The sequence below is a fragment of the Pteropus vampyrus genome, unplaced genomic scaffold (genome assembly GCF_000151845.1).
Source record: "Pteropus vampyrus isolate Shadow unplaced genomic scaffold, Pvam_2.0 Scaffold17, whole genome shotgun sequence".
Taxonomy (NCBI): Eukaryota; Metazoa; Chordata; class Mammalia; order Chiroptera; family Pteropodidae; genus Pteropus; species Pteropus vampyrus.
The window spans coordinates 9,933,941-9,948,684 of NW_011888798.1; the positions used below are offsets into that span (position 1 = coordinate 9,933,941).

General features: G+C 39.0%; 1 protein-coding gene across 5 annotated transcripts in view; it reads left to right on the forward strand.

Annotated features, from left to right (window-relative positions):
* Positions 1-14,744, forward strand: part of MAP3K19 (mitogen-activated protein kinase kinase kinase 19) — a 35,870-nt gene that overhangs the window by 16,845 nt on the left and 4,281 nt on the right. For 2 of the 5 annotated variants that reach the window (XM_011354500.2, XM_011354501.2), the window contains 4 exons: positions 2,359-2,402; positions 3,714-6,149; positions 8,404-8,544; positions 9,484-10,181. In XM_011354500.2, the coding sequence (XP_011352802.1) occupies positions 2,359-2,402; positions 3,714-6,149; positions 8,404-8,544; positions 9,484-10,181 (3,319 nt within the window). The remainder of the gene's footprint in view (positions 1-2,358; positions 2,403-3,713; positions 6,150-8,403; positions 8,545-9,483; positions 10,182-14,744) is intronic. The other 3 variants (XM_011354502.1, XM_011354504.1, XM_011354503.1) reach the window with 3 other exon arrangements.

A 14,744-nucleotide genomic window follows, 5' to 3' on the forward strand; every position in this document is an offset into this window, starting at 1 on the left:
TCCAAAATTTTGTTGGCATTGCTCATCTGCAGTTTTATCCTTTGGGTTTTTGTTGTTCTTATTTACATCTATTAAATTCCTTTACTGTCATTTTAGTGAAATTTGTGACAAGAGTGGAGAAAAGCTTGTACATTCAATCTTTTAACTGGAATGTTATATACATTTTAAAAGGCTTTCAATATATATTGCCAAATTATCTACCAGAGAGATTTTACATCTGCTATCTCACTGCGAATGTTTAAGAGTGACTTTCTAGCTCACATCATTCCTTACCAACACTGAATACTATTTGTCCAAATATTTATAATAATACCTGAAAGTTTTTGTTTTTAACTCAGGAGGTTATACATGTGCACTCAAGTAGAAATTATATTCAGTTGTATTTCTGGTATTAACTTGTAGTATCTTTTCAACAAGAAATCTTAACCTCTGGAATATGATCTTTAGGAAGGCAAGGATTTTGTTTTTGTTCACAACTGTATTTCCATCTTCTGAGACAGTGTTGGCCACTCCTTAGGCACTTAATAAATATTCATCGAATAAATGCAAAGAATTGGGGGGAGGTGCCTTGGCCAGCTATAGCTAAGGGGAATGCCTATGCCCCTCCAGCTGGGATCCTTACGTGACCATTTTTCACTTAAGAATGGCCTCTTTACCTGTGTTACATCTTAAAGAAGTCTGTTTCTAAGTGAAATTTCAAAATGGCAGCTTGTGGCTAATATGGACCCACAAACATGTTTTGTTGGGCCTTCGAAGCATTAAAAGCAGGGGGCGGGAGGGAGATTTCACATAAAATCTCCAGCTTTCTGGCTTCTCTTGACAATTGGGAGATCTTGCAGTGACAGATTACCCATCTGGAATGGGCAACATAGTTAGAACTTGGTAATGTATGTCCATTTAGATGGGGCACATGATTTCAGTTTACCACTATCTTCACCTGTTCTCCTTCATCTATTCATGCAACCTGCTTTGAACCTGAACACATTGACACTTTTGGCTTCAGTTTGAAGCTGTAGCAGTGACTGGAGTTTTAGGGACCATTCTGACTTTTGGGTAAGAAGACGACAACTAGGTTTTACATTACCTAGTAAATCTCATCTTCCCCTCCCCCATACCTCCCTTCAGAATTTATGATCTATTCCATGTTTGAGTTCAAATCACTGTTGGGAGATAATTATACATGAAGATTTTCAGATTTCTGCACAGTCCAGGCTTTCTGAGCAAAGAAGCACTAAGAAACTGGGTTAGAAGATGATTGAATGATAAACATGTCTTAGAAATTAGAGGTAGTGTATTCCTCCAGAGAGATTCAGAGGCTTATTTCCCCAGGAATGGTTTGCTTACATTACAGGGTAATAAAACCCAGAGACACATTTCCCCTCTCTCCTGGATACATTTGCTTCCATGTCACAGTAAAGGGCTCTCTTTCTCAAGAGGAAAACATGGGTTGATATGCCAAACACCATATTTAAGCTCTGAGTCTCATAATTTCAAGTTTCATTCCTATGGTGCAACCCTACTGTATGTGAAGGTAAATATCTGGCTTTCAGTGCACTGCCCTGTGTGGAACTGGGGTGTGGGGAACTAGTGCTATGATGCCTTGTGAATAATAAATGCTCTGTTCTCTGATCCAGAGATCTTGTGTTTCCTGCCAGAATATAAATATAAATGTAATATAAATATATAAATTTATATCTACATATATAAAACATACATGTATATGAGAAACAACATTATATATAACACAACAATCTCTTTAGTGGAAGTAGCCTAAAGACTTGTGTAATCGTACCGTAATACCTACCTCCATATGCATTACACCTGGAGTAACTCTTAATTTTGACTTTTTCAAACCTCAGCACTAAGATAACTCCATCCCCAAACTCTGGCGTAAGGCTGCTGTGTTTACTCTACTACCAAGAATATCTCATTTTAGTCATTCGCTGTGGCTAAAACCATAGGGAACCTATGGATTAAAGGTTGGAAACTACCAGCAGGCCTTTCACTCTACATATTTTCTCCTTTTCACACTACATACTCTTCCCCTGTCTCACTGTATGTCCATATCAAAGGAAATGAGTTAACAAAGTCTTTTAAATTATAACTCACATGAACTAAAGAATGATATATAAACTGAATTCCCTGAACACTCAGGGTCCCTCTCACTGTCCCTATCAGTCCTTCTCTTAGTATTCTTTACTCTGTCCTTTTCACTGTCAATCTCACTGTCCCTCTCACTCTCTGCCTCTGAGAGGAGACCATACTCTGTCTGTAGAATGTTATCTCTTTTCTAATAAATTTTCCTTTTGACTCTAAAAAAAAAGAATATCTAATTTTTATTATTTTTTCTTGTTATAGAGTTTTCTACCACTGATAAGAAGTATGGTTGCCGAAGAATTGAGGTAAGATTAGGTTTAGTGTTATTGACTTAAGAATTAACACCAGAGGATTTGTATTGTTAAAGACGAACTCTATCACAGAACTTAGAAATGAAATCCTCAGCCATTATATCTTGGAAAAACAACTTACATATAGTTTATAGAGTAGCAAATAATTTCTGGAGAAATTATACCTTGCCATGTACACTTCTTTTCTGAGGTATTTCTTGTTCTCTACATAATGAGAGGAGTAGATCTCTTAGACATATTTTAATTTGCCCTCTTATAACATATCTAGAAATTAGGTCATTTTTTTTTCCCACTGGCAGAAAGACTTTCCTAGTTGTCTAATTTATAAGTAAAGCATTTAGAGGGATTTTTGCAATCCTCTCAACTTTCCAATTCTTCTGCATCCAGGAGCCTTTGAGAAAATGCATAGGTACTGCTTAGTGTTGTAAAGAGGAGTTAAGTGGCCTAAAAAAAAATTAAGAAAAACAAAAAGGCTGCTATTAGGGAGATGTTTTAGCTCCGAGAGCCCGTCTTTATCCCCTGTTGCTTTTGAGGGATGGAAGAAAATCATTCAGGCAATAAAACTGCAGGGAGAGGGAGGTTAGAACTGCATCTCACCTGATTTTAATGCTTAACTTTCTAGTGTCAGGTTCCTTTTCTTTTCCTTTCTTCTTACACACAGGTGGCAATAGAATGAAAATGAAACAGAGCTCTTAATTACCACTCAAGATCCAGCCCATAAATATTCTGATACAATTAGGTATTAAATCTGTATACCCGGGAAAAGGCCTCAGTGAAAAGAAGGATAAAGTTAAAGAGTTTATAGTTTAATGACCAGAAAGCTGAATATTATATGTTGGGTTACATTGACCTCTAGAGGTTGATAATAAAAAGTAGCTTAGTTTGAAAATAGTTGGAGGGCAAAGGAGAATTTAAAACCATCAGTGTATAAATGTGTTCTAAGTGGGAATTTTAAAGGTCTTAGATCAACTCTATGGAATGTAAAAAGAAAAGAGAGAAAAATAATGTCTCATCCTAAATTTTTAAATTTTACATTATAGAGCCTTTCTTTTAAATATGTAACCATGCATCTTTATATCTATGATAATCTTGGTTTTTAAAAGTATTGTTTTACTTTGGTTCTAAAAAAAAACTGGGAATGAGCTTTTAGCTTTTACAATTGCGATCTTCAGGATATCTTTGTACTTCCTAAGTACAAGGCCTTCCTAAAGAGAATCTTAGAATCTCTTTAGATTGCTTTAGAACAGTTAAGGTGAAATGCCTATATATTTCTGTATTCATTAGCTTTTTTCTCTTTCCTTTTAGTTCCCTCTGCCACCATTGTCATTCTTGCCCAAGAGACCAGGTCTCCTTACTATCCCTCAAAATCACAAGGATCAAAAAGAGAGAGAAGGAAAGATTCCAAGCCTCATATCCTTTGTGCCTAAGCTCCCAGAGCCTGTTAGTCGATCTGATGAGTTTAGACCGTCAAACAAGCAACAGGAAGCCCCGTTTAAGGTGTTCGTGGATCAGACTCTCAGGTCTCCTGATAACTCTATTTGGTCCAGAAACATGTGCTCTTTTTGGAGGGCTAACCATCACAGACAATACCTGGAGGAGAATGAGAAATCTAAGGTAACAGAAAGATGTGACAAAAGTCAAATCTCTCACTTTGAAAAGGGGCAGTCTTTGGTGTCCTTTAAAAATTTTAAGGAAAGAAATGTTCCTACAGATAGAGAAGTGGATGTTGACTGCCATGATAGTGAAATGAAAAAAGCAGAAGAGAACTCTCAATATCTTTCATCAGGTAAGAAAGAGGGTTCTGTAGCCAGAAGTTATGAACAAAATTCAGAAGTTGGATGTACCATACAAATCAAGTTCCAAGAAGACCAGCATTCAGAAATAACTCTAAACCAGGATAAAGAGACTAGAAATGATAAAGCTGATTCAAAAAGTGCTTCAGTACATAAAGGTGAAGTAACTGAACCAAACCACACTTTAGAAGAGTTTACTGTATTTAACAATTTGTCCCATGTAGTCCCTGATGGCCCCATTGAAAAAATCCCAGAAGGCCACAGTAGCATGGAGACAAACATAAAAATATCAATAGCAGAGGCAACCAAACCAGAAATAAATGAGATGGTGCCTCTTATCCACATCACTTTCCCTGGAGATGGAACTCCTAAGGAACCAGCAATGGCCAAACCAAGCCTCCAAAAAAGAAAAGGCACCCTTCACAATAACAACAGCTTCAACATACTTGCACCCCAAGACAATGACAGGCATAAGGTGAAAACCCATAGAAATAAGTTGGATCTAAAAACCAAGAACAGTAACGGGACACCTCAGAATTTCATGATTTCCATTGAAAGTTCCGTTAAGCCTACCATGCATAAAACCAGCATAAAAACTCAAATTTTCCCTGCTTTGGGGCTTGTTGACCCCAGACCTCAGCAATCACCAAAGTTTCAAAGGAGAATACCACAGACGGAAAAGAAGCAATCAGCTTACCGGGCTCTGAACCCTAAAAAACAGTCATTTCCTTGCATCTGTAAAAATCCAGGAATAAAAAAGTCTTCAGTTTCTCTCCCTGTTCAGTCAACAGAGCCAAGACTAAATTACCTAGATCTTAAGTATAGTGACATGTTCAAAGAAATCAATTCAACTGCTAACGGACCTGGAATCTATGAAATGTTTGGGACCCCTGTTTATTGTAACATGCGAGAGGCTGAACAGCGTGAAAACAAATATTATCGAGAGATATGCTCAGCTCCATCAGGCAGATGTATCACCAATAAATGCCGGTCTTCACACAATGAGAGGAGCAGCAACAGCAGAACAAGACTTTCTCAGAAAAGACCACATGCTAAACCCCCAAAGGCATTGCTTGGAATTAAACAAAAGCACAAAAGTTTAATTTCTAAAGAAAGAGTTTGTAAGGTTGTAGGTAGCAATGTTCAAGACATTGAAAATGGTGGTGGTGTTTCAGAACCTGAGTGGCAGATAACGTTTTCAGGAAATGACTTTCTATCTTCTGAAGATGAAGTTCAGCCCATTAACTTCACTCAGATTCATGAGCAGTCCCCTGAGCAGAATGAATCCCTTCCTGTGTCAGATTTGTCCATTGTTGAAGAAGTCTCTATGGAAGAATCTGCTGATGAAGGAGACATTTCTAATAATCAGATACTTGCCGCGAGCCTCAGAGATTTGCATAAACTTGAAGACGAACATCACCAGATGCACCTTTCAGAAAACAGCTGGGCAGTGCCCAGTGAGAAGAGTTCCAACAAGCATGTACTACAAGAAAAGCAGAATACAGCATCTCTTGGTAAAATAAATGCCAAACAAATTTTAACTAATGATGTAGAGTTTGATAGTGTTTCAGATAAGTCTAAAACAGTTATGAGCTTCTCTTTCCAAGAAAAACAAAGAAGTGAATCTTCCCAAGTATATCAACATTGGGCACATTCTTTGGATCAGGATAGTTTAGCTAATAAGTCAATTACACATCAAACGTTTGGAAAAACTTTAAGTGATGCAAATTCAATTTCCCAAGAAATTCTAGACTCTATAAAGAATGAAGAATTGACAGATGAACTATTAGGGTGTCTAGCTGCAGAACTATTAGCTCTTGATGAGAAAGATAACAACTCTTGCCAGATAATGGTAAATGAAACAGATCCTGAAAACCTAAATCTTGTCTTCGGTAGAAAAGGAAATACCATGCAAGAATTTGGGGGAGAAACAAATGTCGAAATACAGGTTGGTATAATTAGAATCAGTGATTCACTGGGGTGGGAAGGATCTCGGAGACAATCTGGTCTAACCCCTTATTTTCATATGAGGAATCGGAAACCATAAACAATTAAATAATTTCATTCAGGTCCCATTGTTTGCTTGTAAGTTTGGAATCCAGGTCCCCTGGCTCTCAGGCTAAGAGATTTCCATCATGTTGCCTTACTTCTGGAAATTAGCCTGATACAGCAATAGAATCATTTTGGGTATATTAATATAGCAAAACTTTATTTAAGTCAGTTAGTATTAAATGGTGATGAAGTTTTCAATCAACAAATATCAGCAGAGAGATAATTATGGGTAGCACATTGCTCTAGATGGTGTGTGAGAGAGAAATTAACACGACCCCTGAAGTGGCTCACCATCTAGCTCACTACTTTAACACACAAACATTATCGATGCCTACTGTGTTTCTGGCACTGGGCTAAGAACTAGAGGCATGGTGGCATACAAGATTTAGTCATTGCTCTCAAGGAAGCATAAGCTTTTAATCTGTTTGGCATGGGAGTAGAAACTGAGGAGAAGGATATCAACAGATAGTTGTGTTTTGTTCGTTTTAGTTCTCACTGAAGAACATAAGCCTCTTGTTCTACTCATATTTTAAAGACAGAAACAATAGGTTTCGCCAAAATATTATTTATGGAGAACTAACTCAGTTTATATCACACTGTATCAGGATCCGAAATAATTATTTTAAATAGTTGATCAGAAGAATACGCTAGGTAAATAATTTTACCAAAACTAGGCTTATTGAGAACTTACCTCGTATGAGCAAGATGCGTCATATCGTTGCCTTTATATGCTTCATAACAGCTCTATGAGATAAATGCTAAAGGCACTATCAACTCTCCATTTTGTGGATGAGGAAATTGAGATTTAGGAAGTCACGCAGTTAGTGAGTGGTGGGGCCAGGCATTCTCATTCCAGCCTCATGCCCTTAATCACATCATCATGATGGATTCTCCTTGTCCTAAAAAGCCAGTTCTACCTTTCTGGTGATATTGGTCTCTGCTGGGAGGCAGATTATGGTTAGAGAGACCTCCAGGCTAGGGTAGGAAATGAAGGTATGTGTATACCTGTGTGTCTAACACGAGTCTACTACTCTGCCATTTAAAATGAATGGAAAACTAACAAGCTAGTAAATATAATAAGCCTGTAACCTCGCCCTGCAATCATGGAGTCAAAACTGACCTTTGTGACCTTATTTTTTCCAAGCAGCCCTTAAAATTTCAGTGTGGATAGAAACATGAGAGGATTGAGAGGAGGAACCCAAAGGGCCCCTCGGAGGCGTGCGTGCTCCTTCATAAGGAAGGTGGCCACGCAGGAAGTCTCGTTTGTAAAGGGCCTTCACCATGCCTCTACGTTTCCATCATCATTTATTTTTAAGAACTAGTAGAGGAGATCAAAGCAAAGCATTTTGGGTCCTGATCAACCAGTTGGGAAAGGTGGTCTAAGTTCTACAGAGATACTTGTTTCCTGATTTCTAGGGCAAGGCTTCTACAAGTTTACTGTGAATGCAAATCTCTTAGAGATCATGTTCAAATGTAGACACTGATTTAGTATGTCTGGAGCCTGAGATTCTGCATATCTAACAAGCTCCCAGATGATGCTGATATAGCTGGTCTGCAAATTCTCCTTTGAGTGTCGAGGGTCTAGAGGACTGTGGATCTTCAGTCGATTGTACCTGGTCTTGATCACTAGACTTGCTTGTTATGGCTATGCATGCGTATGTTAGAGAGAAAGTATCTACCTGTATGCATGTTTCTGTGTAAATGTTTATGTAAATGTATGCGTATGTGCTTATGTATATGTGTGTGTTTGAGTGTGTGTGTGTGTGTGTGTGTGTGTGTGTGTGTGTGTGTTATGGAAATAAAGAAAAGACAGCGGCCATTCAGAGCTCACTATAACAAAGGAGTCAGCCACTATCACTTGCATTTGGCAGTGACTCAAAGGCAGGCAGAAGAGTGGGGAAGTTTCATAGTGGTAAAAAGGGAAGGTTTCAGGTATGACCTCATTGGAGGCTATAGGCATGGGGAAGCTGCAGGTGGGCTAACAAGAAGGGGCATCCAACGTGATTAGTTAGTGGCACCTATTTGGCTTTCTCTAGTTAGTTGGTCTTAAGTTAGGAGAAAAGATGACTCGACTATACTCTCCACCCCTTCTCTCCATCCCAATGACTCAGAATTTAATGGTGACTTTTCTTTTTGTCTCATTCTTCTAGAGACATAGGAATGGGCTCAGGATATATGACAAGGAGGAAATATTTTTCAATGAAAAGATATTTTCTGAAAATAGTTTAAAGTATGAAGAACCTGTCCTGTGGACCAAGGGTGAGATCCTTGGGAAGGGAGCCTACGGCACAGTAAGTTAAATGGGAAATAAGATGAAACCGAAAATCCCCAGTCATCCTTGACCCCTTCCTCTTCCTTAAACCTTTCTGTGAGCCCTCCCTCCCCCACTCTCCACAATGCTCTTTTACTTAGAACTCTTTTAGTTGGAAGAGTAACAGGAACCCCAACTCAAACTGGCTCAAGGAAAAGAACGTTAGCTACTTTATGTAACCAAAGGAGCTGAAGTTGGTGTGGCTCCCAGCACAGCTCATTTCAGGAGTCAATGTCATCATTCTCAGGTTTTATCTGGTGATACAATAGCCATTGCTTTTCTAGCCTCTCATTCTCCTAGGTCCAAATCCAATGGGAAAGAAGTCTCTTTGTTCAATAGCTCAGAATATCTTATTAGAAGTTGGAAGAATCATTGCTGAGTGGCAAAAACAAAAGAAGTTCCTTACTTTTGTGATTTGCATGAAAGATCACCTAAAGTCTTAGCATTTTAAATAGTGTTTACATAGATTTGGTAAAGAAAAGACTGACCCCCCAGATATAACATGTTACACTTCTAGCTGGGTACATTTCAGGAATCAGTGAGAAGATGGGAAGACATGAAAGCACTGAAATCACATGACAGAGGTGGCTGCTGCATTGTCTCAGGACCTGCCTTCCTCTCTCTCCTTAGAACTTTAGCACTGATACATAGTGAAGAGTCCTCCCAAACCACCATTTCATGTAGTCATCATAGATATTTCTGAGGTAAGTATTGTCACCTCAGTTTTATAGATGTCACAAAGGTTATCCAACTTATCCAAAGTTACACCGCTGGGGAATAGTGAAGCCAGGATTCTAACCAATCCAGGTTTCTTGATTCCAAGCCATTACAATATCCATTCACCGTGCTTCTCATCCCCATCTTGGCTCCATTGAAACACTGGATTATATTTAATCATAAGATATTGGTTTACTTCTAGGTATATTGTGGTCTAACTAACCAAGGACAGCTAATAGCTGTAAAACAGGTGGCTTTGGATACCTCTGACAAATTAGCTACTGAAAAAGAATACCGGAAACTGCAAGAAGAAGTAGATTTACTCAAAGCACTGAAACATGTTAACATTGTGGCCTATTTGGGAACATGCTTGGAAGAGAACACTGTAAGCATTTTCATGGAGTTCGTTCCCGGTGGCTCAATTTCTAGTATTATAAACCGTTTTGGGCCATTGCCTGAGATGGTGTTCTGTAAATATACAAAACAAATATTGCAAGGTGTTGCTTATCTCCATGAGAACTGTGTGGTACACCGAGATATCAAAGGAAATAATGTTATGCTCATGCCCACGGGAATAATAAAGCTGATTGACTTTGGCTGTGCCAAACGTTTGGCCTGGGCTGGCTTAAATGGCACCCACAGTGACATGCTTAAGTCCATGCATGGGACTCCATATTGGATGGCCCCAGAAGTCATCAATGAGTCTGGCTATGGAAGGAAGTCAGACATCTGGAGCATTGGCTGCACTGTATTTGAGATGGCCACAGGGAAGCCCCCACTGGCTTCCATGGACAGAATGGCAGCCATGTTTTACATTGGAGCACACCGAGGGCTGATGCCTCCTTTACCAGAGCACTTCTCAGAAAACGCAGCAGACTTCGTGCGTGTGTGCCTAACCAGGTAAGAAACTGAAAGCAGGAGGAGGAGGAGAAATTCCCAGAGATTCCAAGCAGCTGACATTTCCCTCGCAATCTATGGCACATTTAAAGCTTTGCTTGTGATATGAAGTTAGGTAGGGAGTGATTTTGTGTTGAAAGGAATGATCATTAGCCATGTGGGATGATTGTGTTCCTTGTTGTATCAGGGTATAGCGGGGCAATGCTCCAAGTAGAAAGTGCCTCAATTAAATGTACTGATGAGCGTCCTAACACTTCTCCAAATTAATGGGCATACAAAAATTGCTAAAGGTCTACTTATTTACCAATGGGACATCTTCCCAGGGCTGGCCAAGGTGAAATGACATCATCTGTACTTAGGTTTCCCTTTCCTAAGCTGCCTTCCCTCTCAAGGAACTAGTCTTCTCATTTCCTTCCTAAAACCAGCTCTCAGGAAAAGATGTGAGAAATGTATTCACATCGAGAGATTGATATGAATTGCCTGATTGATTGATGACTGATATTTAATGTATTGATCCCCTCAGAAATATTTGCATTTAAAGTGAGGGTGAGCATTTGAGCCAAAGGAACAAATCTCTAATTGGAACATTTCAAACATCAGGTGAAAGTATTTAGGGAAGCAGAAGAACTCCAGAAAGTGCCTGTCTTCTCCAGTTCTGATGCCCATTGGTATTTATGAAATACACTTCTGGGTAAAATGTTAGACTTCAAGGAATTCTAGAGATTACCCTCTCGTGTGGTTTTCAAATTTTTCTCAGCTAGGTACTTAATTCAAAAAATAAAACATCAACTTGGAGAGATGGTTCTGTTTAAAGTGTGTATGAGTGTGTTGGGAGACTAAAGAGTAGGATAGGGATGCTGGAGCCCACACCTGGCCTCTAGGATGATGTAGAACAGCCTAAAATGTACCCACCTAGTGAGACTCAACATTTAGATGCAATACAGGACGAGGAATGCTTGAGGCCCAAACATAGTCTCTTGCCTTTCAAGGAATTGAGCTTTATTAGTCCTAGATGAAAAATTCCAGTGCCCCAGATTTCAGCAAGCATATATGGCAACCTCCAACATCCAGGGGGTTCATTCTGTCTTTCTTAATGAATCTCAGAACCCACAGGTCTCCCTCTCTGTCTCCTCCCAGCATATATGTATCAGCCTGTCATGGTTGACTTTGAGGGATCATGGAAATCCAGGGCAGGAACACATACCCCAGGGGTGCAGTTCTGGGCACTCCTAGATGCAGAGATGTGTCCAGTATTGATTTTGCGCGCAGAACCCTAGGCACAGAGCTGCCCCTTCTTCCCTCGCAAAACCATGAATGGAATGTAAAGGTGTTAGGAATATCATATGGACACTGGTTATGTGCTAGATAATATATGTTTGGACATTAGTTTGGGAGATTGGCCTTAGCTCTTAGAACTACTGTCTTTACTTTGTTCTGAATTGAACAATTATTATTGATCCACAGAAATTACTTGCTATTCCCATTTTTTCAAGTTGTCGTTACTCATGTGTATGAGCACATGTACAAACACACACAGAAATTTAAAGAGAAAGGGTAGAATCTTTTTTATGGCTCTCCTTTTGAATCATTGCTTCATAAACTCACACCACTAATAATGAATTAATAGGTTGTTGTGAAGGTTAAGTGAAATGGTGTATGCAAATTGCTTAGCAGAGTATGAGGTACATAATTAGAGCTCCTTAGTAACTGTACGGGAGACTGGTAATACACCTTACCTAATCTGTGTCATATATGACCATATCCTATGGCAAAAGCCCTAAGGATTATAGAATCTTACCTGCTGTCTATGACAATACTCCTTGAAGTGTAGCTAGTCAGAAATGAAGGGGTAAGTCACTCTTAAAAATTCAGAAGTAGAGATGATGAGGTATAGACTAGGAACAAAGATTGACTAGAACAGAATTTCAGGGAGCAGTAAGAAGTAAGCGTGGGCAGGAAAGTTCCTATGGGCAGGCTGGAAGTTCTGGGAAGACAGCCCAAGTTTAGCTTTGTTGCAAAAGGCAGCGAAGAGCAGGAGACTGCAAAATATTTTGGGTAGAGGATGCTACAAAGAACAGTGTCTTTGGGAAGGCAGGTCAGATGGCAGTGTACTGAGAGACCTCAGATAGAGGCTGCTTGAGACTAGACGGCCATGTGAGAATCCAGAGCTCGAACTTCAATGGTAGTGGAAGCAGTGGGACTGTAAAGAGGATTCCGAAACATTTCAGGGGAAGGCGAATCAGGACTTGGTGATGGAAGATGATATGGTTTTGGGTCTGGAAATGGAAGGAATTATAATAAAAGTTGTGAAAGAGGAACAGGAGAGGAAGTTGAAGAGGGTCCCTTTCATCTAAGAAAACATTTGAAGCTATAGAATTGAAGCTCAGGAAAGCAATTAAGGTTGGAGGTATGTATTTGAAAATCATAAAGCTGGTAGTTATAGTCGTAAAAAACCTAGAACACTGAGGATAATGTTTCTTTTTTTTAAATTAAGTTTATTGGGGTAACATTGGTTAATACAATTATATAATTTTCAGGTGTACATTATCATTTGACATCTGTATATTCTATTGTGTTTACCACCCAAAGTCCAGTTTCCTTCAGCTACCATATATTTGATCCCCTTTACCCACTTCACCCTCCCCCTAAACCGTACATTTGACCCCCTTTACCCCATCTACCTCCTCCCTCCCCTTCCACTCCACTAGTAGCCACTAGTCTATAGTCCCCTGGTAACCACTAGCCTATAGTCAATGTCCATGAGTCTCTGTTTGTCCTGCTCATTTGTCGTTTTTAGGTTTATATCCCACATATATGTGATGCCATGTGATCTTCAACTTTTTGTCTGACTTATTTCACTTAGCATGATTATTTCGAGGTCCATCCATGTCATTGCAAATTGCAGTATTTCATCTCTTCTTATGGCTAATATTCCATTGTATATATGTACCATAGCTTCTTTAGCCATTCATCGTAGGACACTTCAGTTGTTTCTATGTCCTGGCCACTGTGAATAATGCTGCTATGAACATTGGTGTGCAAATATCTTTTTGGATATGGGTTTTCAAGTCTCTGGGGTAAATACCCAGTAGAGGTATTGCTGGATCATATGGTAAATCAATTCTTAGTTTTTTGAGGAACTTCCATACTGTTTTTCATAGTGGCTGTACCAATTCACAGTCCCACCAGCAGTATATAAGGGTTCCTTTTTCTCCGCATAGAGGATAATGTCTTTTAAAATGCATCTAATAGGGGGTGGTGAGGAGGAGGGAGGTAGACGGGGTAAAGGGGGTCAAATATAGGGGATAGGAGGAGGGTGAAGTGGGTAAAGGGGATCAAATATATGGTAGCTGAAGGAAACTGGACTTTGGGTGGTTTAAATTTTATTTTTATCACAGATAATAAATTTAAAAAAAATGCATATAGTATCTAGCACATAACTGGAAAAGAGGGAGGGAGCGAGGGCAGAAGAGAAAGAGGGAGGGGAAGGAGTTGCCCCCAGGTAGAAGAAAACCCAAGAGAACAGTTTCTCCTGTGTAAGCAAAGATCGAGGAGGGACAGTGAATACTCCAAATGCTACAGAGATGACAAGAGGATGAGCTTATTAAATTTAATTTTAATGAGAAGGTCATGGTTAATTTTAAGAGAGCAATTTCTATATAGAGAGGAGTGAGTCAAATGGTTAAAGTTGTTTTAAGATAATGAACGTTGAAAAAAGTCACTGTATTAAAAAAATGTCACTGTGTTTGTTCGTGTTAGAGAAATTCGTCAGGAATAGAAGAAATAGGGAATGGTAGCCAGAGTAAGGAAAGAAATTTTGGAGAGATTACAGAATATTTTGAAGGCAGAAGAGCGAGCCTCAAGGAGAAAGATTTTTATTTCAAAATGATTTATAATCACATTCTTTTAAAAAGTATTTTATTTCCATTTTCACCTAGATTATTCTTGGTGGCCATTTGCTTCCAAAATTATCCAAAGATAGCCAATTTAACCAAAAGAATGCCTTTGGACTAGGTCATTGCAGATAACTATTGACTGGTTTTTAGTTCATTGATTGGTTCATTGGCAAAAGTTTTTTGATTTAAGGGAAAAAAACAAAACCACAATTGTACCAATTGAGCAGCTGCCTCCCTTTACTTTATTCTCTTCCAAGAGTGCCCCAAATGGGTTTATTTCAATTAATCACCAAAGCACATTCAAATGTCTTAACAGCTTCTCAATTCTAGATTCCAATGCCTCTAAATTTCAACCCTTTTCCTGTTCATAAAAAAAAAAAAAAAAAAGTGCAGCTCACTGCCAGCGTTCATTTAACATTACGTGTAGGAATGCTGTTTTCTAGGATTTGGCATTTTCAGTGACCAAACTACTAAAAATAGAATGCTATAAATAGAGTGATGTCATTTGCTCCCAAGGACTATCAATATACAAAATGATGCAAAAATAATAAAAGCGAGATATTTCATGGCAAACTTTGGGGGTAAGGTTAGCACTGTAATCTGTGAGTTATCTCAGGGTAAATGCTGCAGCCGCCACGTGCCACTGGCAAGTATTCTCAAGGTAAACGAG